This window comes from Talpa occidentalis, unplaced genomic scaffold (genome assembly GCF_014898055.3).
Source record: "Talpa occidentalis isolate TD23 unplaced genomic scaffold, MPIMG_talOcc4v2.1 talOcc4.7, whole genome shotgun sequence".
NCBI classification, from domain to species: Eukaryota; Metazoa; Chordata; class Mammalia; order Eulipotyphla; family Talpidae; genus Talpa; species Talpa occidentalis.
Window position 1 is genome coordinate 126,209,718 of NW_023605083.1, and position 23,645 is coordinate 126,233,362.

General features: G+C 37.2%; 1 protein-coding gene across 7 annotated transcripts in view; it reads left to right on the forward strand.

The window, feature by feature from the left end:
- Positions 1-23,645, forward strand: part of HELZ (helicase with zinc finger) — a 150,047-nt gene that overhangs the window by 107,782 nt on the left and 18,620 nt on the right. For all 7 annotated transcript variants that reach the window (XM_037494175.2, XM_037494174.2, XM_037494180.2 and 4 more), the window contains 8 exons: positions 1,467-1,671; positions 9,454-9,505; positions 10,242-10,432; positions 12,394-12,598; positions 14,999-15,078; positions 18,880-19,447; positions 19,841-20,081; positions 21,106-21,622. In XM_037494175.2, the coding sequence (XP_037350072.1) occupies positions 1,467-1,671; positions 9,454-9,505; positions 10,242-10,432; positions 12,394-12,598; positions 14,999-15,078; positions 18,880-19,447; positions 19,841-20,081; positions 21,106-21,622 (2,059 nt within the window). The remainder of the gene's footprint in view (positions 1-1,466; positions 1,672-9,453; positions 9,506-10,241; positions 10,433-12,393; positions 12,599-14,998; positions 15,079-18,879; positions 19,448-19,840; positions 20,082-21,105; positions 21,623-23,645) is intronic.

Here is a 23,645-nt window from a genome sequence, read left to right on the forward strand (position 1 = left end):
TATTTATACAAGCACTGGGTACAGTCAGAAGTGCAGGAGGGTGAGAGAATTCACCAGAGCAGGGAGCAGAATAGGCAGAAGGACCGAAGTACACTGCCGAGGGGAGAAGCGGGCGCAGCAGGAGAGGTCTGCGCGCCATGTGGGACCCTTGCCCAGTGGCCAGGGATCGAACTGGCGCTGCAGAGGCTGCAGGCAGCTTCACTGCCCAGTGCTCAACCGCTGCGCCACCTGGGAGGCCCCTATCATATCTTTTATAGCATATTATTTGAATCTCATTAAAGATAGGTATGCATCTTAATTGTAATTTAAAATGCAAAAACTTGTTATATGTTGTGTGTTGTAATATGTATTTCATATTTTTAATATTTGGAGATCAGTTTTCAAATCTTTCAGAACAACAGTCTACAACTGCAACAAGTTTTGAATGTATTTTTCTCCTTTAATGTGTATTAATTTGATTAGGAAATGAATAATCAACATGAAAATTAACATTTCAACTTCCTATATTTTCCATAATCCATTTAATTCTTTTAACTTAGTTAATGTTAAAATTGTGTTTGTGACAAGCATCTGTTAAATGAAAGAAAAATATAGAAGTAGCTAGTTCTTTTTTTTTTTTTTTTTTTTTAAGATTTATTTATTTATTTATACAAGCACTGGGTACAGTCAGAAGTGCGGGAGGGTGAGAGAACTCACCAGAGTGGAGAACAGAACAGGCAGACTGACGAAATACACTGCTGAGGGGAGCAGTGGGGGTGGCAGGAGAGATCTGCGCGCCATGTGGGACCCTCATCCAGTGGCCGGGGATCAAACCAGCACGGCAGAGGCTGTGGGCATCTTCGCAAACCAGTGCTCAACCACTGAGCCACCGGGGAGGCCCAAGAGTAGCTAGTTATTTCTTAAGAACCTGCCTGAGGGTTGTCTACTTTGTGGCTCAGATTTTTTTCCTGAGTTGACTTTTCTTAGTTACCAGCACCAAGCTACTTTGGTCCTATAACTCAAGTTAATTAAGTTATATTTGTGTATGTCTAAAAATGCATATGTATGTATATGTACTTATATAATGTGTATGTGTATACACACGTATATGTACATTTATGTCAGTGCTACTACAGATACAAAAAATGAGTTCTTGTCAGTGTTGAAATACTTAACATAGATGATAAAAATCATCATTTTAGCTAAGTGTGACTTTGTTTACTTGCAGTGATCAGCCAAAGTTAATTGAGAGCATAATTAATATATCCCACAACATTAGACATGACTATAGTTCCAGAATCAAACTTCTGAAGTCTTGTAACCTGAAAGTAATATTACCCTTGAAGTATCGTCAGATGACTATTGGACCTAAGGATTTTGGGGTGGAGAGAGAAAATTTGAGATTATCTTTAGTTGCTCATGTTTATTTCTGTGATCTCATCCACTGAAATTGTAATCTGATCTCATTTTTTTTTTTTTTTTTGTAGGAAATTTTGGGAGCGGTTTATTGCCTTGTGTCATGAAAATAATAGCCTACATGGGATCACTTTTGAGCAGATCAAAGCTCAGCTCGAGGCTTTAGAACTAAAGAAGACATATGTGTTGAATCCACTGGCACCTGAATTTATCCCCCGGGCTCTGAGAGTGCAGCATTCAGGGAATACCAGCAAACTGCAGCAGTCCCCTCCCAAGGTAAAGCCTGTTAATGACATTGAAGAGGTTAAAGGAAGAGAACAGCACAGAAGTGTCAAAGGTTTATTGGGCTGTAAGTTACTTTGAGTATTGAAAGTGAAGGTTACATTTGGCCGCAAGCACTTTCTGCAAGGAACTTGTCTAGTTTGGACATGTAAATGAAAATATGGTGTGACGTGCTTAATGTCATCATCATCCTCAGAAAGTTTTCAAGTGCTTGTGTACTTCTGGTATCCTTCGTACATTTAACCTCTCAGTTCTCTTTGCTGTAAACTTGTTCTAGCAAGATGTGAAGAAAGCAAAGCAACTTAAAAGATGATCATGCTTATTAAAAGCATGCTTTTGTAGCATATTATTTTCAGTATGCTTAGGTATATATAAGGTAATACGCTTCTAGCTTATTTATGCAAATAACACTATTTGTATGAAGAATAGTTCTAATCTCTTGTTGATCACCATTCATTTCAAGTATTTGACACAGTGACAAAAATACTCGATGGCTGAATTCTTTAAAATTACTTTCATTTTGACCTATTTATATTTGTTGTTTAAGAAGTAGCCCAGTCAGAGGAGTGGAGATTGGAAAGTTAAGACCATGTCTACTTTTGAACCATAGTTATTTTGGGCAAAGACAGCTGGTTTATTTGCTGGAGTACCTGAAAAAAATGGTTGCAGTTAGTACCTAGAAAAGAAAGTTATGAGAATGGCATGTTTAGTATGGAGTTTATTTTTTAATGTATTCATAGTCATCAACTTAATATTAATCTTACTGATATGAATTAAGAGAGTATGTCAGTTCTGGACTTCATTTTAAAATTGTAAACATAATGTATAAGCAATAATTAATGGTTTACTATTTTTTTTAATTTTTTTTTTAAAAAAAGATTTATTTATTTATATAAGAACCAGGGTACAGGCCAGATGTGTGGGAGGGTGAGAGGATTCACCAGAGACAGAGCGGGGAACAGAACAGGCAGACTGACTGAAATACACTGCTGGGGGGAGCAGAGGGCAAGACAGGAGAGGTCTGCTGCGCCATGTGGGATTCTCGCCTGCCAGCCAGGATCAAACCCACACTACAGAGGCTGAGGACAGCTTCACAGTGCGGCGCTCAATTGCCTGTGCCACCAGGAAGGCCCAATGGTTTACTATTTTGAAAATCTTTTAGCTCAATTGGTAATAAGCTGAGGGAACTACTTTTTGTTTTAATTTACAATTGTATATTCTTAGCTTAATAAAAATGAACTTAATGTACAATAATACTTGAGTGATTTGCAACTACTGGGGGAATTAAGCACATTGCATAAATGAATCTAGATTTCTGCAACTTAAACTATTAATCATTTAATTATCAGTTTAGTTATCAAACAGATAAAGTTTCTGCTGTGTGCCAGCTATTGTAGTAAGTGCCAGAGAAGCAGAGATAAGATTAACCCCCAACTCCTCTTAGGGCAGACACTGGAAGGTCAATGGTCAGAAGAAGTAGGTGGATTTCAGTTTCCATTATAGAGATCTTATTTGGGAGTTCCCTGACGAGATGGAAGGAGACAGTGAAAGGTTGGGAAACAAGTCAAAACTTACAATTCCTGTATCTTTTACTGCTCTAGCCTTTGTCAAGAACAACGTCTGGCTCATGATAGGTGCTTACACATATTTTTTAGATGAATGAGTTGAGCTTAAGAAGGAAATTTATCCAAAAAAACAGGAGGTATGAGAGACCAGGATCTGCAGGGAACAGCATGTATTTTAGGATATGTGCTGAGTAGAGAACACAGGAAGAGATTTAAAAAATAACTGCTCTTATTTAAAATGTTGCAGAATCATCACACTCCTTTGCACATTCTTAAATACAGTAATTATGATTTTTTGTGTACATAATTGAGCAATGTAAGCATCAATCCATGTACTATAGATGAAGCTAGGTGGGAAGCCATGATAACAAAATGTATAATTGACTAAACAAGATCCTGCAGTTTGCTTTTGCTTTATTTATTTTCATTCTTTAATGTCCTTTTATCTTTTGCATTTCACACCTTTATATTGAACTTAAATATTTTCCCCACCGCCATTCCTCCTACCCCTCTAACTCTTTCTCCACTCCCTCCCTCTTAACTATGGAAACTTCACTTTGTTTATTAGTGTCCACTAGTTCTTGTAAGTTTTTTGCTTTGTCAAATTGTCCACTATGTAAATGTCCAGTATCTATCTTTGTCATTATTACTTACTTAACTGTACATAATTCCCTCAAACTCCTTCCATTTTGATGTGAATGACAACATTTCATATTTCCTTATGGCTGAATAATATTGGCTGTGTGGCTGTACTACATCTTGTTCCATCCTTCTACCAGTGGCCACTTAGGTTGTTTTCATCTGACTACCGTGAATAATGCTGCGATAAACATCGTAGAACATGTCATTTTTTTAAGTTAATGGTTTTCAGTTCTTCAGATAGAGGCCTAAGAGTGGCATGACTGGATCCTACAGTATTTCCATTTTCAGTTTTTTAAGATAAATTCAGATTGCTTTCCAAAATGGCTGTACCAGTTTACATTCCCACCAACATTGTAACAGGGTTCTACTTTCCCTGCGGGTCTTTTTAATATGTGTCTTTCTGTGATACCTCATTGTGGCTTTAACCTTCATCTTCCTTATTAAAAGTGGTGGTGCTAAACATTTTTTCATGTGTCTGTTGGCCTCTGGATATCCTCTTTGGTGAATTGTCTGTTCATATCTGCTGCCCGTTTATTAACTGGTTTTTTAATTCTTAATTCGTGTAAGTTTTTTGTGTATCTTGGATATTATCCTCTTGTTGGTTTTATAATGTGTAAAGATTTTCTTCTATTTAGTGGCATGTCTTTTTTATCTTAGATTTTCTTTTTCTGTGTAAAAACTCTTTGATTTGCAGTAAGCACAGTTGTTTGCTTTTTACTTGTATTTCTCTTGCTGTTAACAGTCATGTCTCCAAAAACATCTATTTCATGAAACATGTCACTGATGTTTCCTGCTGTATTTTATTGTTGCAGTCTTATGTCTAAGTCTTAAATGCTGAATTTATTTTTGTCTGTGCAGTTAGAGTGATGCAGCTTCATGTGGCCTTGCTGTTTTACCCACATCCTTTGTTAGAGAGACTCCCCTTCCCCATAGAGTGGTTGTGGCTCCTTTATCGCGAATTAAGTATTGATATGTACTTAATTCTGGGCTTTTGTTTCTGTTCTATTGATTTGTCTCTGGACTTCTTGATCTCTGTTGACTCACATGTCTATTTTTATGCCAATACCATATTAATTACTGTCGCTTTATTGTGTAGTTTAAACTCAGGTGGCTTGATGCTTCCATTTCTCTCTTTTTTCCTCAGGATTGCTTTTGCTATATGAGGCCTTTTATGATTTCATATAAATTTGAATATTTTTCCTTTAATTTCTTTGAGGCAGTCTATCGTTATTTTGATGGGTATGGGCTGAATTTACGTATCACTTTAGGAGGAATAGTCTTTTGACTATATTGATTATCCCCACTATGAGTATGCAAAGTCTTCCCAAATCCTGTGGTCTGATCTAAATACGTTAATAAATTTTATAGTTTTAATTGTATAAGTCCTTCACCTTTTTGGTTAGGGTACTTCCAAGTATTTGTTCTTTTTGAAGAAATTGTAAATGGAATTGTTTTCTTAATTTATTTTTCTTCTCATCGAGATTTTTTGTCTGTTGATTTTTGTACCTGCCACTTTGCTGTGTTCATTTATTGATTCTAATAGCTTCTTGTTGGAGTCTTTAAGGTTTTCTATAAAAGTGTCATTTGAGAATAATGATCATTGCACTTTTCCTTTTCCAGCCTGGATTCCTTTTACTTCCTGTTCTCTGATTCTCTAGCTAAAACCTCTTAATACTAAATTAAGAAGAGTGACAATAGTAGGCATCATGTCTTCTTCCTGATCATAAAGGGAAAGCTTTCAGTTTTTCACCTTTAAGTATTATATTGACTTTAGTTTGTGATATTTGGCCTTTATTGTGTTGAAGGAGATTTCCTCCACTTCAACCTTGTTTAGTGTTTTATCATAAATGGGTGCTGAGGGGCCTCCCTGGTGGTGCAGGGGTTAAAGTCTCGGTGCTATCAGTTGTCAGCCACCAGCCACTGTGGCATGAGTTCGATTCCCGGCAAGGGAGCTAACCCACATGGCGCAGCAGACCTCTCCTGTCTTGCCCGCTGCTCCCCTTAACAGTGTATTTCAGTAGATCTGACTATTCTGCTCCCCACTCTGGTGAAACCTCTCACCCCCTGCAACTCTGGCCTATACCCCAGTTCTTGTATGCATAAATAAATAAAATAAATCTTTAAAAAATAAATGGGTGCTGAATCAAATCAAATGCTCTCTCAGCACTTATGTATTGTATGATATTGTATGATTTTTATCTTTTGTGAATATGTTACATTGATTTATTTGCATATATTAAATCATCCTTGTTTCTCTGGGATAAATCCCACTTGATTATGATGCATAATTCTTGTACTATATTGTTGAATTCTGTATGCTACTTTTTTTATGGTGAAAAAATTTATATTTAGAAATATATTAACCAGCTGGACTCAGTTTAGATGATCCCAATTTGTTGGCAACATCCAAAGCATCTTAGTCAGGATCCAATAGAACATATGCCTTCTCCTCTCCCTCAGGTCTGATTCATTGTCATAGAGCTGCTTCCCAGGCTATTTGATCCGGTGCTTATTGGCCTTGACCTCTACAATGAACACAAGTGTGTTACTGTCTTCTTTCTTCTTTATAGCTCACTTGAACTTGATGATGGCTTAGTGGTCCAGTTTATTTCTCTTGGGGCACTTTTATGAGTGTATTTGGGTTGCCATTGGAGCTGAGTGTCTTGGGCTACCAGAAGGTGGGTGATGTGTGGATCTTTTTATTTGTGGTATAGACCCCTTCAGCACTGCTTTCTGGCTTTTGTTTGGCTTCAGCTTTAGGAAGGGCAGAGCCTTCCTTCTTTTCTTTGGCTGTACTTTTTGTGGGGGGAGAAAACTGTTTGCTAGTATCTTATTGAAGATTGTTAAGCAAGATGTTCACAATTTCTTTTTTAAAGGTTTGATAGAACTTGTTTATATAACCATCTGGCCCTGGGCTTTTGTTTTAGGGGAGATTTTTGAATGCTATTTCAATTTCCACAATTGTGATCAGTTTATCAAACTCTTGTGTTTTTTCTTGGTTTAAATTTGGTAAAGTATTATTCTAGGAATTTGTCCTTTTCTTCAAGGTTATTAAATTTATTATATAGGTCATAGTAATCTCTTAGGATTCTTTGTATTTCTATGTTATCTGTAGCATATTTATTAATTTTGGATTTTATTTGTATTTACTAATTCATTTGTATTTATTAATGTTTTCTCTCTTTGTTTTATATAGAACAAGTTCATTTACTGCTCTACAGTTGTATACTAAGTAAAATATACTACAGGATTTTTTCCTGTTTTGAACTGCACAGAGTGCTGATTTATGCTTGTAGATTTGCTTCTATTGTTTTTCCATGATAAGTCCCAGGTTGCTTTTTAATTTAGTATATACCACATAGTTCCCAGAGTGCTAATGTTTGTTGTCTGGCCAGCTTCCGCTTTATAGTAAACAATTACCCTGGACTGCAGTGACACTCTGTATTAGTTTCCTATTACTGCTGAAGGCTGTACCAAATTAGCAGAAACTTAATGAATTAAAAGCAACACAAATTTATTACATCACATTTCTTTGGGTTTTATGATCAGGATGCCTTGGTTGCTTTATTAACTCCAGATTTCATGAGGCCAGAATCAAGGTGTTGGCGTTGACTGGGCTCTTAGCACAGACTGTGGGAAGAATCTGCTTGTAAGCACAGGCAGAATCTGCTTTCTAGTGTGGCTTGTAGGACGGCTTCCTTGCTGGATGTCAGCTGGGAGCCATTGTTAGCTTCTGGACCCTTCTCCGCAGTTCTTGCATGCAAACCCTACATCGCAGAGCCATCTGTGGTGTATTGAATCCTTTCTCCCTGGAATCTCTTCCTTCTGCCACATTTCTTAAAACCACATCTCTCTGACTCCTACTGGAGAAATGTCTCTGCTTTTAGGGCTCATGAAGTTAGATTGTCTACCCAGATAATCCAGGATAATTCCTTATTTTAAGTCCACAACTCTAATTACATCTGCAGATTCCTTTTTGCCATAGTCATAGGTTCCAGACATTTGGGTGGGGGTGTCTTTGGAGACCTTTCTGCCTGCCTGCTCTGATTAAATCACTGTTTTCTCAGCATGCTACACAATTGCCCTTGGTTGATGGGTTGCTAAGAAATCTAAGTGGTTTGTTACCATTTGGAACTAGAACTGTCTCATTTTCTGTCTGTGTCACTGGCTCTTCCTTATGTCTGTTTTAGTCAACCCCCCCCCCCACCAGCTATTCTTGTTGTACTTCTAATTGGATCTGCTTCTTATCTTTCCACCTACTTCTGCCATCTGTCCTTTTCTCCATTTCTTTCTTTTTTTTTTTTTTGTTCTGCTTTTCTTATCGTTTCTCTATTCCTCAAAAGTTTGTTTGTTTGTTTGTTTTAATTTATAGCCCATACCTACCACTGTGAACTGTGAACATTCTCTTCTGGTTAATGGGCCAATTATGATTCTATTTTGACTATATTTTCTGATTTTTTTAAGAGTTACAGCTTAGCTACCCTTGCTCACATATCACTAGTCACTGACCATAAACCTTTGATGTTACAAGCTGAATATTTAATGTTGATGACAGTTAGATGGGAGCTATAGCTTTATCAGGCACCTCTATACATTTACTTTGATCAAGAACAAATTTCTCTTCCTATTATAGATAGGAGCTCCCCTTTGGTTTTCAGATGTAATGTACAAATAACAAAATAGGGTATGTTACATAAAGTACTAGTATATCATGTTATTGTATAATGGCTATGTGAGATACATTTAGCCAGTGGAAAGAGAAATTTCTCTATAGTGAAGAAATTCAGAACCGTTGTCTATTCAAGTATTATTTCTGCCCAATGTCATCATTTTTTATAGTGGACTAGTCATTAGATGAATCTGCCTTTGCTTAGTTAATAAATCTTCCATTGATGGACACTCAGTTTGTTCACTTTTGTCACATATGTAAACTAGACTGGAATGAGCATTTGTGCCCAAATCCATTATTATTTTATTTGGATAAAATCCTGAAGGTACTATTACTGAGTTAAAAGATGTATGTATTTTTTTATGCTTTTGATATATATTGCCAAATAGCTTTCTAGAAAATATGTGCATTTTCTTAATCAAATTATGACAGTGTCTTTTTTTCTTTTCCATCAATAAACTTTGTTTGTAAGATGCCGTGACTCGTACTCAAAATATCCCAAATCCCAAACCATGTTTACATTTGTGTCATTGTTTTAAAGATTCTTATTTTAAGCATTGAAGACTGATATTTTTTCCTTTTACATTTTGTCATTTAATTCATAGGAAATTTATAAAGATAGAAAGAAATAGAATTTAGATTTCAATCATGTGATCACATTTTTTTTTTTAATAAAATTCTTCCAAAAATTTTTAGGTATACTGAATTTGAAGCTGAGAAAACTTGAGGACTAGCACCATGACTTAATGTTTAAAAAGAATGTTCACTCAAAAACAGTTTAATGATTATTAATTACAGATTCATTGTTGTTATACCCATTTGGTTTGTATAGGATTAGAAAATGTTTATTGCTGTCTAATATTAAACATGTTTCAATTATACATTTTTTTTTCTATAAAGGGGAAAAGTCTCCATCATACCCAGAATGATCATTTCCAGAATGATGGATTAGGTAAGTGGAAAAATTAGCCATATAAAAGTTTGTTTTATGATTCAAGAGATTCACTTCAAATTTCATCATTTAAAAGAGGAAGGTGGCAGAAGTGACATCTATGGACATGCTGAAACTCTTTATCTTTTTTATTCCACACAGCTGGTCTTTTAAATGCTTTGATATATCATTTCTATAAAGGTAATTTTATAGGTACCAAGGGGAAAGAAGTTTTGGGGGAAAACATAATTTTGTGGAAAATATGCCCTACAGGTATTGGGTCATTCAGACTTAATTGATAAATAGATTTAAAATGTTATGTTATGTGTTTATGATTTAAAATGTTACAGAATTATGCTTTTAAAATAATAATTGCTTGACTCCATTTTGTGTGTCATCACAAGTCAAAACTATATTCTGAAGAATTGTAGTTTTAGCAGAGTAACGCCGATAGTGTTATGGGTGTATGTGGTTTTCTTTCTCGAAGGACACATTTTCAGCTCCATGAAACACATTTAAAATTATGCTAGTTTATAAAAAGGGTCCTTTGTATATATCAAGCTAATTTTAGGGGAGTATTGTAAAATAGTTTGTTTGCTTTTTTAATATGCTTTACTCTTCCACATACATTTCTTTGATTATAAAATCTCTTATGGCAAGCCTGGAAATATATTTGGCTGTTGTATGATTTAAAGTATTTTTGTCCTGGTGAATATGTGTGACTGCTGACTGCGTCCTTTTTCTGTTTACTTTTCAGTTCAGCCCAATCCTTCTGTACTTATTGGCAATCCTATTAGAGCATATACTCCTCCGCCTCCTCTTGGACCTCACCCAAATTTGGGAAAATCTCCAAGCCCCGTTCAAAGAATAGATCCTCACACTGGGACAAGTATTCTTTATGTACCTGCTGTCTATGGAGGGAATGTAGTTATGTCGGTGCCTTTACCTGTAAGTGGAGGTTTGAAAATACTTTCTATTAAATAAAGTAGGCGCCTGTAAATTTGTGACTATCCCAAAAAGTGTTCTACCACCTCTCTTTTTCTTTAAAATGTTTTAGTGCATATTATCTTCTTTTAAGCAACTCTTATCTTTAACTTTCAAAATTTGGAATGACCAAAGATATGTGATGTTTTTGCTTATAATTTATTATAATGTCAATAACTGAAGAAATCTGTAACTTGGATGTTTGGGTTTACAAGGTTTTTTATTCTTCTAACATGGTTTTGCTGGAAAAAATTAGGCTAAATGTTAAAATTAACAGAGCTAGTAAATTGGTCTCTTGTTTTTCAAATGATGTCTTTATTTCATCTTCTGTTTTGTTCATGTATAATTCACTAATCCTTCCTAAGAAATTAGTTCTTTAGAGGGGACAAAGAGACTTGGATTAGTCTAGCTCCTTTGCATCTAAATTTCATACCTTATGGAATCTTAAAAAATATTATCAGGGCCTTCCTGGTGGCGCAGCGGGTTGAGCGCAGTGCTGTGAAGCTGTCCACAGCGTCTGCAGCACCAGTTCAATTCCTGGCTGGCCAGGGAGATTCCCACATGACGTGGCAGACCTCTACTGTCGCGCCCACTGCTCCCCTCAGTAGTGCTTTCGGTCTGTCTGCCTGTTCTGCTCCCTGCTCTGTCTCTGGTAAATCCTCTCGCCCTCCCGCACCTCTGGCCTATACCCCAGCTATTGTATGAATAAGAAATTAATCTTAAAAAAAAATTATTAAATCCTTTCTAAGACTGTAGATTTTATAGGACTGCTGTCTTGTCTAAAGTCCATCTTATTTCCTTAAAGATTTTTGAATATTTTGGTGACTGTTAATTTGATGATATACTGGTATTTCTGAATTCAGAAATTTTAGCTTAGATAATATTTCTTTCATTTAGGGTAAGTATTGTAATTTCAGGCAGAGGTGATCATTACCTGAAAGGATCTTTTACACCTGTTCCTACACCCCAAATGGAAAAATGCCCAGATGCAAACATTCCTCTGCCATATGGGTTGTAATAATTCATAATCACAGCAATCCTTGGGAATAACTCTCAGTAAAAAATATGTAATTCTTGTCCACTCTCATAGACTTTCAGTTTTAGCCGAGTTATTTCTTCCAAGATAGCCTGGCAACATTATACATCATCTGCTTTAAATAGTAAGTCCCTTAGGATTTGTATTTCATTTTACTAGGTCAAAGAGGCTTGTATTATATAAGATTTCTATGAGTCTGCATTTAACAGTTATATTTTAATAAAATGTAAGGACACTAGCCTAGATGTCAGTGGATTTATTCCTTTTATATTACTAAGCAGAAATTATATATTTAGACACACCTAAACAAATTTTCTTTGGTTTATGGGAAGAGTTGAATTAGTCAAAAAACATTAATTAAAATAATGACTTGTTTGAATTTTCCCTACAATAAATGAATATGAAATAATTTGGTTATTCATATAAAGTTGGAATGCCAAGTTTTTTAGTTGAGATTCTAGAGGCAACATTTTTCCTTAACTTTTCCCTCTGTTTTCTTGTTCTGTCTGTTAAATAATATAACTATACAGTTTTGATTTTAGAAGATAATTTCCATGGTAATCTGTGATATGTATATTCATCTTGAGGGTAAGTGATTTAAGAGTATAAAGCATTTAATGCCTCAAGGAATAACCAATTTTAAGTCTTCAATTTCTTTGTAATCTGAAAAATGATCATCTTCACTTATGCACTAAAGATTCAGGGAGATGTTTTTGTGCTGATTAAGACATAGCAGTAAATCTACCAATTATTACTATTAGCATCAACTTTAAAGTTAATTATTTTGGTAAAATTAACATCTGTCTTTTGTGTTTGCTTTTTCTAATCAAAGCACTATTCCTTCCAAAGTGTACTTAGTGCAATTATTTTACTTCTTGTGATGACTTAGGTACCATGGACAGGATACCAGGGTAGGTTTGCAGTTGATCCTCGAATAATCACACATCAGGCAGCGATGGCCTACAATATGAACCTCCTGCAGACCCATGGACGGGGGTCTCCTATACCTTATGGCCTTGGGCATCACCCACCTGTCAGCATAGGGCAGCAACAAAACCAGCATCAGGAGAAGGATCAACATGAACAAAGAAATGGTGAGTTGCTTTGCTGCTTTATTTTCCTAAATTGGTGATAAACCAAGTTGTGTCAACATATAACTTTCCTTTAACAGTATGATTATTAACTCCTTTATGGATTACAGACATCTTTGAGAAAGAATCTCATATAAAAACCATGCATCCTCCCTCCGGAACATACAAGTATGTACACAGAAAATTGCCATGTAACCCATCACTTATGATTGGTATCAGTTACCTAAAAAAATATTAAATGTTAATAGAGTATTTTAAATGGTAATCATTTAAAGTTGAGACAGAATTGTCTCCTGTTTAGCATTTTATTGATCCAAAATATTTTGGTGGCATACTAAATATTAATGCTACTGTGGTGATAGTTGACTCAAAGTAATTTCTTATGCAAGTCATAATTTCTTTTCTACTAGAACTATAAATACGAAAAAATTACCCACTCTATTTCTGAAAATCAGGTTCATTGGGGTATAATTTATATGCACTAAAATTCACTTTTTTAGATGTATAGTTTGATGTGTTTTGACAAATGTATAAAGTTGTTAAGCACCAACAACATCGGGATAACAGGATATTGTATTTCCTCAGAAAGTCCCCTCTTCCCCCCCAGTCTCCTCCTCCAACCCCAGCCATGGGCAGCCTGACTTGTGTCCCTGTACTTTATTTCTGTACTCAAGTATGTTATATACGTGGAAACAGTTTATTTTGTTAACTGTTCATTCTGCTTCATGCACTTACCTAAATGCTTTTAGAGATTCATTCATGATGTCTGTGTCAGCTGTTTGTTCCTTTTTATTGTTAACTGATATTCCAGTCTGTGGATCCACCACAGTGTTTCTGTCTATCCACCAACTGATGGACATCTTAGCTGTTTCTCATAACAGCTAAGCTTATTTTTAAGGATTTTTAAATACTAAGTAAAATAATCTTTTGTATCTGTCCATGTAGTTAATTTTTCTGGTTATCATTATTTCTTTCCTTATATCCATGTTTCCATCTGATAACTTTTTCTTTTACCTGAAGGACTTAATTTTCTTTGTGGTGCATATCTGCTGGTGATAAATTCTTTCAGCATTAAAAAAAATTCTTTATAAACCTCTATAGTTAAAAGATATTTTTGCAGAGTATAGAATTCTTGCTTGACAGTTTACAATCTTTCAGTGCTTTAATGATGTTATATTATTTCCTTGCTTGCATTGTTTCTAGTGATAAATCTGATACTATCGTTATCTTTCTTGTTTTTTCTATAGGTAGTGTGCCCCCTTTTTGTACAAGTTCTAGCAATTTGATTATGATATTTCTTGGTATAGATTTCTTCATGCTTCCTGTGTTTGTGGTTTGTTGAGGTTTCTGGGTCTGAGTTTATAGCTTTCATCAAGTTTGGGAATTTTTACCCTTTATTTCTTCAGAAAACATATTAGGTTGCCTATACTTTTCCCACAGTTCACACTTTCTCTTTCCATGTTTTAAAAATACCTTTTTGTGCTTCATTTTGTGTAGTTTCTATTGCCATATCTTCACTACATTCACTGTGTTTTTCCTTATAGTATTTGATCTACTGCTACTTCTAAGCAGTATACTTTTCATCTCAGACGTTGTAGTTTTCTGGAAGTTTAGTGTTGAGGCTCTTCTGGCATGATAATTGATTTTAGAAAGTTCCAGTGGAATTTCTAAAAGAATCTTTTTGAAGTGAACCCAAATCAAGGATTCTTTCAAGGAATTTTAAATATCTAGCAGTTAACTGTAATACTGTAATAGGTTAAAAGCCCTTCATATCTGTAAAATGGCATTTTATAAGTCTTGCAGTTGTGGTTTTTTTGGACTTTAAATAAAGTTTTAAATAAACTTTAAAGAAAGTTTGCTTTCTCTGTTTATCATCCACTTATATTTATTTCTATATCTATTTTTTTTTAAAGTGTAACATCATTCCTTTCAGAGTACCTTGTTTTTCAGTTTCGATTCCTTTACTAAATTGGATTGACACCTAATATAAATTTTTGCTTACTTGTAAATGACCAAAGCATCAAGCATTTATGAATTGGCAAGAATGCCAAGGTTTTTTTTTTTTTTTTTTTTTTTTTTTTTAATATTTAGTTAAAAACAAATGAGGCTGTAAATTCCTGGGACTTGGGTAGTTATCTTTGGGACTATTTGATGTTTTAGACTTATTCACCTTTTAAACTTTTGCCTTTTGAATGAGTTTTGCTTCATTTAAAAATTTTCCTTCTTAGGGAGAAAATCGTAGTTCTGAAAGTTTAAGAACTAAACTCACACAGAAATATAAAATGATAGTAATGAGTGAAAAATGTTTAAAATATTCTGCTTTGTCTAATGTTGTATTGATAGTTATTGGAAATGTAGCATCTACTGGAGACAATTTATAAGAATTTTAAAATATTTTCTTAGGTAAAAGTGATGCAAGTAACCCTGGACCTGAAATTAATAAGATTCGGACACCAGAGAAAAAGCCTATAGAATCAAAACAGGTATGCTGCTTCTATTTAGAGTTAGTCTAAATATTCTTCTACTAGATATAGCCTAATCGATAACCTTACAATCTTGATGTTTTAAAGAAAAATGTATGCCTTTTTATGTATATCTGTTATGTTTATTGTATTACAAGAATGTGGTCGGTCATGTTGCCCTCTCTCCCTGCATCTTTTCTTTGGCTGTATTACTTAATTTATCAGTAATGTTTCTCAAATTGCGTTATTCAGTGATAGACTTAAACTTAGAGACTTTTCCTGATAAAGTAGTAGATGAAGACACAGTTACAGATGTGTCATTGAAAATTTTCTCATAACGAAGAGAGCTGTTTTAGAGAAGGGAGAATTCCTTAGAGGAAGGAAGCTTTCTTAAGTCCTTCCCCTGGTTCTGTCATCATACCCACTGTATAAATCCTTCACTCTCTATCTGTCCATTTGTCTCCTTTCTCTGTTTCTGTGCTTGCAAACCACTTAGAGAAAATGAAATCACACTTGAATTAGTGCCCCTAGAAATTCATTTTTTCTTAATCTGAGGGAACCATGCATTTCTTTTACATGTGCCTAAATCTCTTTGCTCAGTTTTCTTAGCAGTTCTCCTCATCCTGATTCCCTTCTGCCTTCTGTTAGCCTGTTTGCAGGACGTGACTTTGCCTTTAACTTACATTATCAGGGGCCTCCCTGGTGGCGCGAGGGGTTAAGCACAGCACTGTGAAGCTATCCACAGCTACTGCAGTAGGAGTTCCATCCCCGGCCAGGGAGCTGACCCACATGGTGCAGCAGACCTCTCCTGCCTTGCCTGCTGCTCCCCTCAGCAGTGTATTTTGCTCCCCACTCTGTCTCTGGTGAATCCTCTCACCCCCACATCTCTGTCCTGCACCCCAGCTCTTGTATGAATAAATAAATAAAAAAAAAAACCTTTCATTATCAAGATTTCACCCTGTTAATTTAAAACCTTAGTCTCAGTGTTTCTTCTATATCCTTGGACATCCTCACTTCCTTATCACCAATCTTAGAGCTCCCACCCTACACATCACTCCTCCTCCTGTCATCTCACACACCTTACTCTGGCTCCTCATCTATCTGTAGGTGCTTTTCCAGCTATTGGCTCTTTCTCCTCAGCCTGTAAATAAGTTAATGGATAGATGGTTTTTTAAAGGGACACTTTTTTTTGACCTTAACCTCTTAGTCATTGCCTAATTTCTCCTTTCTGTCTCATCTCCTGTGTAGGAAACCCATGCGGTCTGGTACTAGACCTCAACATTTCACTGAATCTGTTGAGCTCCAAGTGAGCAAATCTTATGAACACACTTTAATCATAGCCTTATTGACTTTGCTCTGGTAGTGGGCATTTTCTACATGTTTCTTTGACATCACATGTATACTTTTCATAATTCTCTTTAACATAATCTTCTGTCTTTTTTATAAGTTCCTGTCTACCCCTTTTCCATTTGTCCCTCATCCTTGAATGGAGGTTTTCCCTCCTCTTTTTGTATTCTCTGCTTTCTTATTGTTAAACTAATCCAATTCCAGGTTTTTAAATGACCACTCTGATAATACAGATATGGATCTGTATCTCCACCCTCAGCTTTGCTTTAAATAGCTGTTCTCTATATTCAGTTACTAGTGTCCCATAAGGCTCTTTGGTTCAGTTTCTACAACTGGGTGGATTCAGTTCCCGCTAGAGAAGCAGCAGTGTGAATGAAGCAGCCCGGGAGAACCTTCTGCTGAAGAAAGAGGGGTGGTTCAGTGAAAGTAGGAGTCCTGTGTATTCAGGAAGGGGGTTCAGAGAGAGACAGACATGTTCGGATGGTGTAACAGTAGTATCAGCAGCAGTTGTAGCCAGAGGCAATTAGGAACAAAACTGACTACAAGGTACTACCTTGTCTTAGGTAGTGCCAAGACAATTAAAGCAAAGATAACCAAAAGTGTTTCCTTGTTTTTAAATACCCGTTGTGATCCTTCTCTGTTAGGGAAATAGGCAACCTGGTAGACATGTTTCCTTTTCTTTCCCATCCTGATGCTTTGTCCTGGGACCTGGAATGGGAACATGGCAGGGCGGGGGCGGGCAGTGAGGAATTCCTAGCTCTCTTTGATTCAGTGCCTCAGTATGAAGAGGACAGTTACAGATGATAATCTAATTTTGATAATAGCAGACTCAGATTTCTTTAGATCATATACTGTCCCCTGTCCTGTGTAGCCCATTGCACTATTGTAGCATAGCACAGTCTTGATCTAAATTTCACACTGACCTAACTTCCTGTCCATGTCTAAGCTAGAAGTGAAGGAGGGAATTAAAACAGTAGCTTATCCAAGGTAACCTTGACATCTGGTGGTGATCTCCCTCATTAGATCAGAGTGTGACTATCCATAGTGTCTTCTTAGAAAAAGTATATCCCATATGAATGTCATTTAAAAGATGGAAAATGTTTGTTTATAAAAAACTTTAATCAGGTGGAGCAGGCATTGTAGCTACTTATAAAGACTGTGACAGGATTGTCAATTCTTACTTTTCTGGACAGTTGTATACATCCAGTAATCTTACAGGCCTTCTTGGCCAAATTTCATGACAGTTCATTTGAGCCAATGATTAGAGGTGAGCATGCACTTGGGACATGACTGGCACATAACATCAGTACTTGCACAGTGCAAATACATCATCCCATGTACCCCAGCTTCAATTCAGGAACAAGCTGCTTGTGCTGGTTTTGGGAGTGGTCAGCTTCATGTCTAACTTGAGAGCCTTTGGTGAGGCAAGAACCCTGAGTTCGCAGTGACTGTTTTAACACTAAAACTTGTAAGGAGATTGATGTGCTGGAATGGCTCATTGAGTGTTAGACAGAGCTGGTAAAGAACAATTGCCTCTTACCATCTTATTTTTCATTTTTCACATTGTTGCCACTTAGGATCAAACGTGTGTCAGAAGAGTGACAGTACATTCTAGCTTACAGACTTTGGGTAACGTACTGCAGTTTACGGTTTAAAGAAATGTTTATATTCTTTGTTGAGTCATTCATACTTTTGTGTGATTGGGCTCTTGCAGTTTCATCTGATGTAAAGAAGGGGGAGATGAACATATAAACAAGTAAAGTTACATCTCTGTGTACACACCACTGCCCAGGCTCCTCAAATTCACCACATTTTTTCTCTTCTCTTCATCTTGGATAAACTATTACTTTTCTTTAGACAGTCCCTCTCTCCCTGGAAGTTTCGGCTTGAATTATAGAGCCTCTGTGAATTACCTTTCATTTTCTCAGGCACGAGGATCTCATTGTACATCCTTTTACCGCACTTTTGATGATATGTTTCAATGTTGTTATCCCTTACCGAGCTCTAAGCCAGGGCTTAGCAAACTATTATTTGTTCACTTCAGAGTTGTTTAAATTGAAACAAGTTTTTTTTAATTAATATAGATATGTTTGAGGAAAGAGATATGTAAAAACAATAAAATCAGAAGGAAAAAAGACATTTTAATGATTTATATCAAAAGGAGATAAATGGTTATTTTTCCAAGGAAGAAAGTGTGAAATTAAAAATGTTTTCAAAGGAATTTAAAGTGACTGTATAATAAAATGGCAGTCTTTTTATGACTCAAATTTAATATGCTGCTTTTACTGTTTAATTTTTTCCTAATTTAAAAAGTATTAATTCCCTTATTTGATTGTCAGAAAGTGATTGATTTGGCACCCAGCATTCCTGCTATCCTCAGAATGTATCATCTCCTTTCGATGTGTTATCATGGGAAAGGTAGAGAGCCACTGGACTTGATCTTCTGCAGTTTAAATGCTTCTTATTTTTTTCTAGATTGATTTGGAATCAAATCCACAGAACAGAAGTCCTGAATCACGCCCTGGTGTTGTTTATCCTAATACCAAATTTCATCGCAAAGATAATCTCAATCCAAGACACATAAATCTTCCTCTTCCTGCTCCCCATGCACAGTATGCAATCCCCAGTCGTCATTTTCACCCCCTCCCCCAGTTACCCAGACCACCATTTCCAATTCCACAGCAGCATGCCTTGTTAAATCAGCAGCAGAATAATTTACCTGAACAACCAAATCAAATGCCACCTCAACCAAATCAGGTAGTCCAGCAGCAGAATCAGTTGAGTCAGCTGACTCAGCAGCCGCCTCCTCAACTTTCTCCTGCCTATCAGGCGGGTCCCAACGGCGCTTTTTTTAATAATGCAGTTTCTCATCGGCCACAGTCTCCTCCTGCAGAGGCTGTGCTTCCCGAGCAGCCCCCTCCCATGCTGCAAGAAGGCCACAGTCCCCTGCGAGCCATTGCACAGCCCGGCCCCGTTCTTCCGTCACACCTGAGTAACTTCACTGATGAGAACCCCCCAGGATTGCCCATAGGGGAGACATTAGGTAAGTTCTCCTGTCACTGCTGCAGATGATAAATACAGAAATTATTTACTTAAAGTCAGATGTACTTTATAATATGAATTTGGGTCAGGATTGATTCATTCAAATAATGCCAGCAGAAATCAGCCTGTCTAATAATTAGAGTCTGATTCCAAATGCTATATAATGTTAAGCCTCCAGTTGATACCAGGTTGTTTCATTATGTTGTAAGGAAGAGTCAACCTCCTTGCCATAACTCTGGTTTCTGGCAAATTTAGAAAACTTTGACCTTTTCCTGAAGTGAATTGGTAGCCACTTTTGGCCTTTGTGGAGAAGGTCTGGTTGTAAAAACTCTTGACAAATTTAGCTTGAACCGCCGAACACATGACAACCTACTCTTCAACAATGTCCTTGCAGATCGTATGCATGGGAGCGTCGCTCTGGAGACGCTGAGGCAGCAGCAGGTGCGGCTACAGCAGTGGAGTGAGCACCACGCCTATCTCAGTCAGGGCAGTATTCCGTACCCGCACCATCATCACCCCCACCCTCACCTCCAACACCTTCCTCAGCCGCCCCTCGGGTTACATCAGCCACCCCTGAGGGCAGACTGGAAGCTTCCCAACAGCGCTGAAGAGGAAGCAGAAGCAGCAGACTCAAGGTATTTCAGTGGACTAAGCACAGCCTCCAAAACATGAGCCCTCACCGTTTTCTTTTGTGAATATTGTCCTTTCAGCCTCAAGTTGGAATATTGTCCCAAAGGAGTCAGATGCTGGCTGGCCTTCTAGGCACTTGCTACCTGTTGACTGACTCTGAAATACAGAGTCCATTAGAAGTAATTCGTGCCAGTCTAGGTGTGCACAATCCATGGCTCTCGAGTCTCTTTTAAAAGAGAAACATGGGGCCTCCCTTGTGTTACAGGGGTTAAAATCTCAGCACTACCAAGCCACCATGATATGAGTTTGATCCTGGCCAGAGAGCTACCCACATGGTGCGCTAGAACTCTCCTGTCTCGCCTGCTGCTCCCCTCAGCAGTGTATTTCAGTCTGCCTGTTCTGTTCCCCACTCTGTCTCTCATTCCCCACAACTCTGGCCTACAACCCAGTTCTTGTATGCATAAATAAATCTTTTTTTTTTTAAAAAAGAGAGAAACGTAATATACCCAATAGTGGGTTCCCCCCCCCATATTCAGTACTATAAAGAATGAATTTATAAGTTTAAACTTTATAAGTTTATAAAGAGTGAATAAGAACAGAAGTAATTTAGTGATTCAAAGTCCAAAATTGTAAATCTGTCATTAATTCTCCCCCAGGAGTACTGAATTCCACCTTCCTTTAGTTACAGTGTTCAGTCCCGACTTAAATTTGTTTTTATGGCCAGTGTCATGTGACTGCAGTGAAGTGTTTCCTAGTCCCTCTGAACAAGGCGACCATCATGGGTACCTTGTACAACTGACACGTATCAGAAGAAGGTGGCAGCACGGACAGCCGTTTCCAAGACCAAGGGAGAGGAATTGGCAATTGGAGATACCTCATGTCATCTGTTGATTTTAATGCTTACTTTTGAGATGAAGTAATGTTTTTTCTAATTGCTAGGATTTTCTTTGTAGAAATGACACGTGCTCCTTAATGTGATAGAGCTTTTCATTTGTTTTCTCCCCCTCATGTTTCATCATCTTTGTGTAGGCTTCAAGACTTAATCAGAGAGCTGTCTAATCGTGATCAAAGTGAAACACGGGAGCTTGCCGAAATGCCACCACCTCAATCAAGACTCTTGCAATACAGACAAATTCAGACTAGGAGCCCACCAGCAGTCCCCTCCCCCCCGTCCAGTGCTGACCACGGTAGCCACTTTCCTAACTTTAACGACAGCAGCAGAGACGTTGAAGTAGCCAGCAACCCAGCATATCCGCAGCGCCTACCGCCCCAGATATTCAACTCGCCTTTCTCGTTGCCATCCGAACACCTTGCCCCTCCTCCCTTGAAATACCTGGCACCTGATGGAGCATGGACTTTTGCTAACTTGCAGCAGAATCACCTGATGGGGCCGGGTTTTCCCTATGGCCTACCTCCGTTGCCGCACAGGCCACCGCAGAACCCTTTTGTACAAATCCAGAATCATCCACATGCTATTGGTCAAGAGCCATTTCACCCATTGTCATCTCGAACAGTGTCTTCTTCTTCGCTCCCTAGCTTAGAAGAGGTAACCGTCTTTCTTTTTCTTCTTTCCTTTCGGGATGCATTGATTGTGGAAAATATCACTGTTTACGGACTTGAGTTAATTGGGCCTTCCTAAGTTGTTGGCTTTCTCAGCCAGTGACCAGGTCCACGTGCACTCTCCTGTCTCTCCTGGTGCTTTCTTAGCCAGAGGCACTTGATACACAGTTGTCCTCTAAGGCCATCAGAACTTGCAGCTATTTAACAAATTGACTCAGCCCACTAAACATTTTAAGGTAAACTGAATTTTCATCTTAAAATACATAGGTATTTCCAAAGAACATCTTCCTAGACCTTTAAGTAATTCCAGGTTATTAAAACTTCCAAAAGAGTGCCATTTGGTGTGGATCTAAAAATATTGTCTACATTTTTCAATCAAAGCTAGTGGCAATTACAGATGAGAATGTGTAGGGCTGGTTGTGGTCATTTTCCACCACAGATTTCTTCTTAAAACAGGATAAACATTTCCTGTTTTGATACATGAAAAATAAATTTTGACAGCTTTATTTTGGCAATTCCTAAATGATTTGTAAAGGCTTCAGAAATAATTATTCACATGTTTTGCAAATCAGCTGCTGATTAAAACGTCAAGTTTCACTGGAAAGGTTCTATATCTTATTTATAGGGTTTGGGAGGTAATTTGTTCATATTGTTTCAGCATTCGTTGATTGGCTCATTTTATATAATGGTAATCAAAACAACTTAATTGCTGTCTTAAGTTCCTAATGTAAATTGTAAACATAACATGAACTGGTGTCCGTATATATGTATTGTGAAGATTTAGAAGTTTGGAACTATACTTTTCAAAGTTTGACACATCCACATTATTTCAGATTATAATGGAATGACTTTACCACTCAATAGTAATGTAATTTTCAGTAAAACGATGTTTTATGTGTCTACCTACCTACTTATATTTGTGATAAAATTCATATAATGGAAAATTCAACTTTTTAGCCATACTAAATTTCAGTTTAGTGGGTTCCAGTGTATGCACAGGATTGTGTAGCAATCACCACCATCTAATGCTGGAACGTTTTTATCATCCTCAAAGAAACCCTGTAACCATTAGGTAGTCATTCCCCAATCTCCCCTATTCCCAGTCCCTAGCGACTAATCTGCTTTCTGTCTTTATGGAGACATTTCATATAGGTGAAATCACAGATATTTGACCTTTAGTTTCTGGCTTCTTTTAGCATAATACTTTTGAAACTCATCCACTGGGTACCATATATCTACTTCATTCTTTTTTATGGCTGGATAGTATTCTGTTGTATGGCTGTATCACAGTTTGTTTATCCATCAATTGACAGACATTTGGGTTGGTTTCCAGGCTTTCCCTGTTAAGAATAATGCTGCTGTGAACAGTCATGAACAAGTTTTTGTGTGAAAGTGTATTTTTAGTTCTCTTCAGTATGTGTCTAGAATTCTTGAGTCATATGGTAACTCTGTTTAACTTTTTGGTTTTGTTTTTAAAGATTTATTTATTTATACATACAAGAACCAGGGTACAGGCCAGAGTTTTGTGGGGTGAGAGGATTCACCAGAGACAGAGTGGGAAACAGAACAGGCAGATCTACTGAAATACACTGCTGAGGGGAGCAGTGGGTGAGTTAGGAGAGATCTGCTGTGCCATGTGGGTTACCTCCCTGGTCGGGGATCAAACTTGTGCTGTTAGTGGCTGCCGGTGAGCTTCATAGGTTGCGTCTTTACCCCTTGCGCCACCAAGGAGGCCCCTTGTTTAGCTTTTTGAAGAACTACCAATCTGTCCACAGTGTCTTGCATCTTTTTACATTCCCACCAGCAAAGTAGGAGGGTTCTACTCCTCCCCACCTTTTATTTTAAATTATAGCCATCCTAGGGGGCATGAAGTGGAACCACATTATGTTTTTGATTTACATAGCCTTGGTAACTAAACATCTTTTCGAGTGTTTATTGACTGTGTTTCTTCTTTGGCGAAATGTCTATTCAGACAGATCCTTTGCCCATTTAAAAATAATGACTGTCTC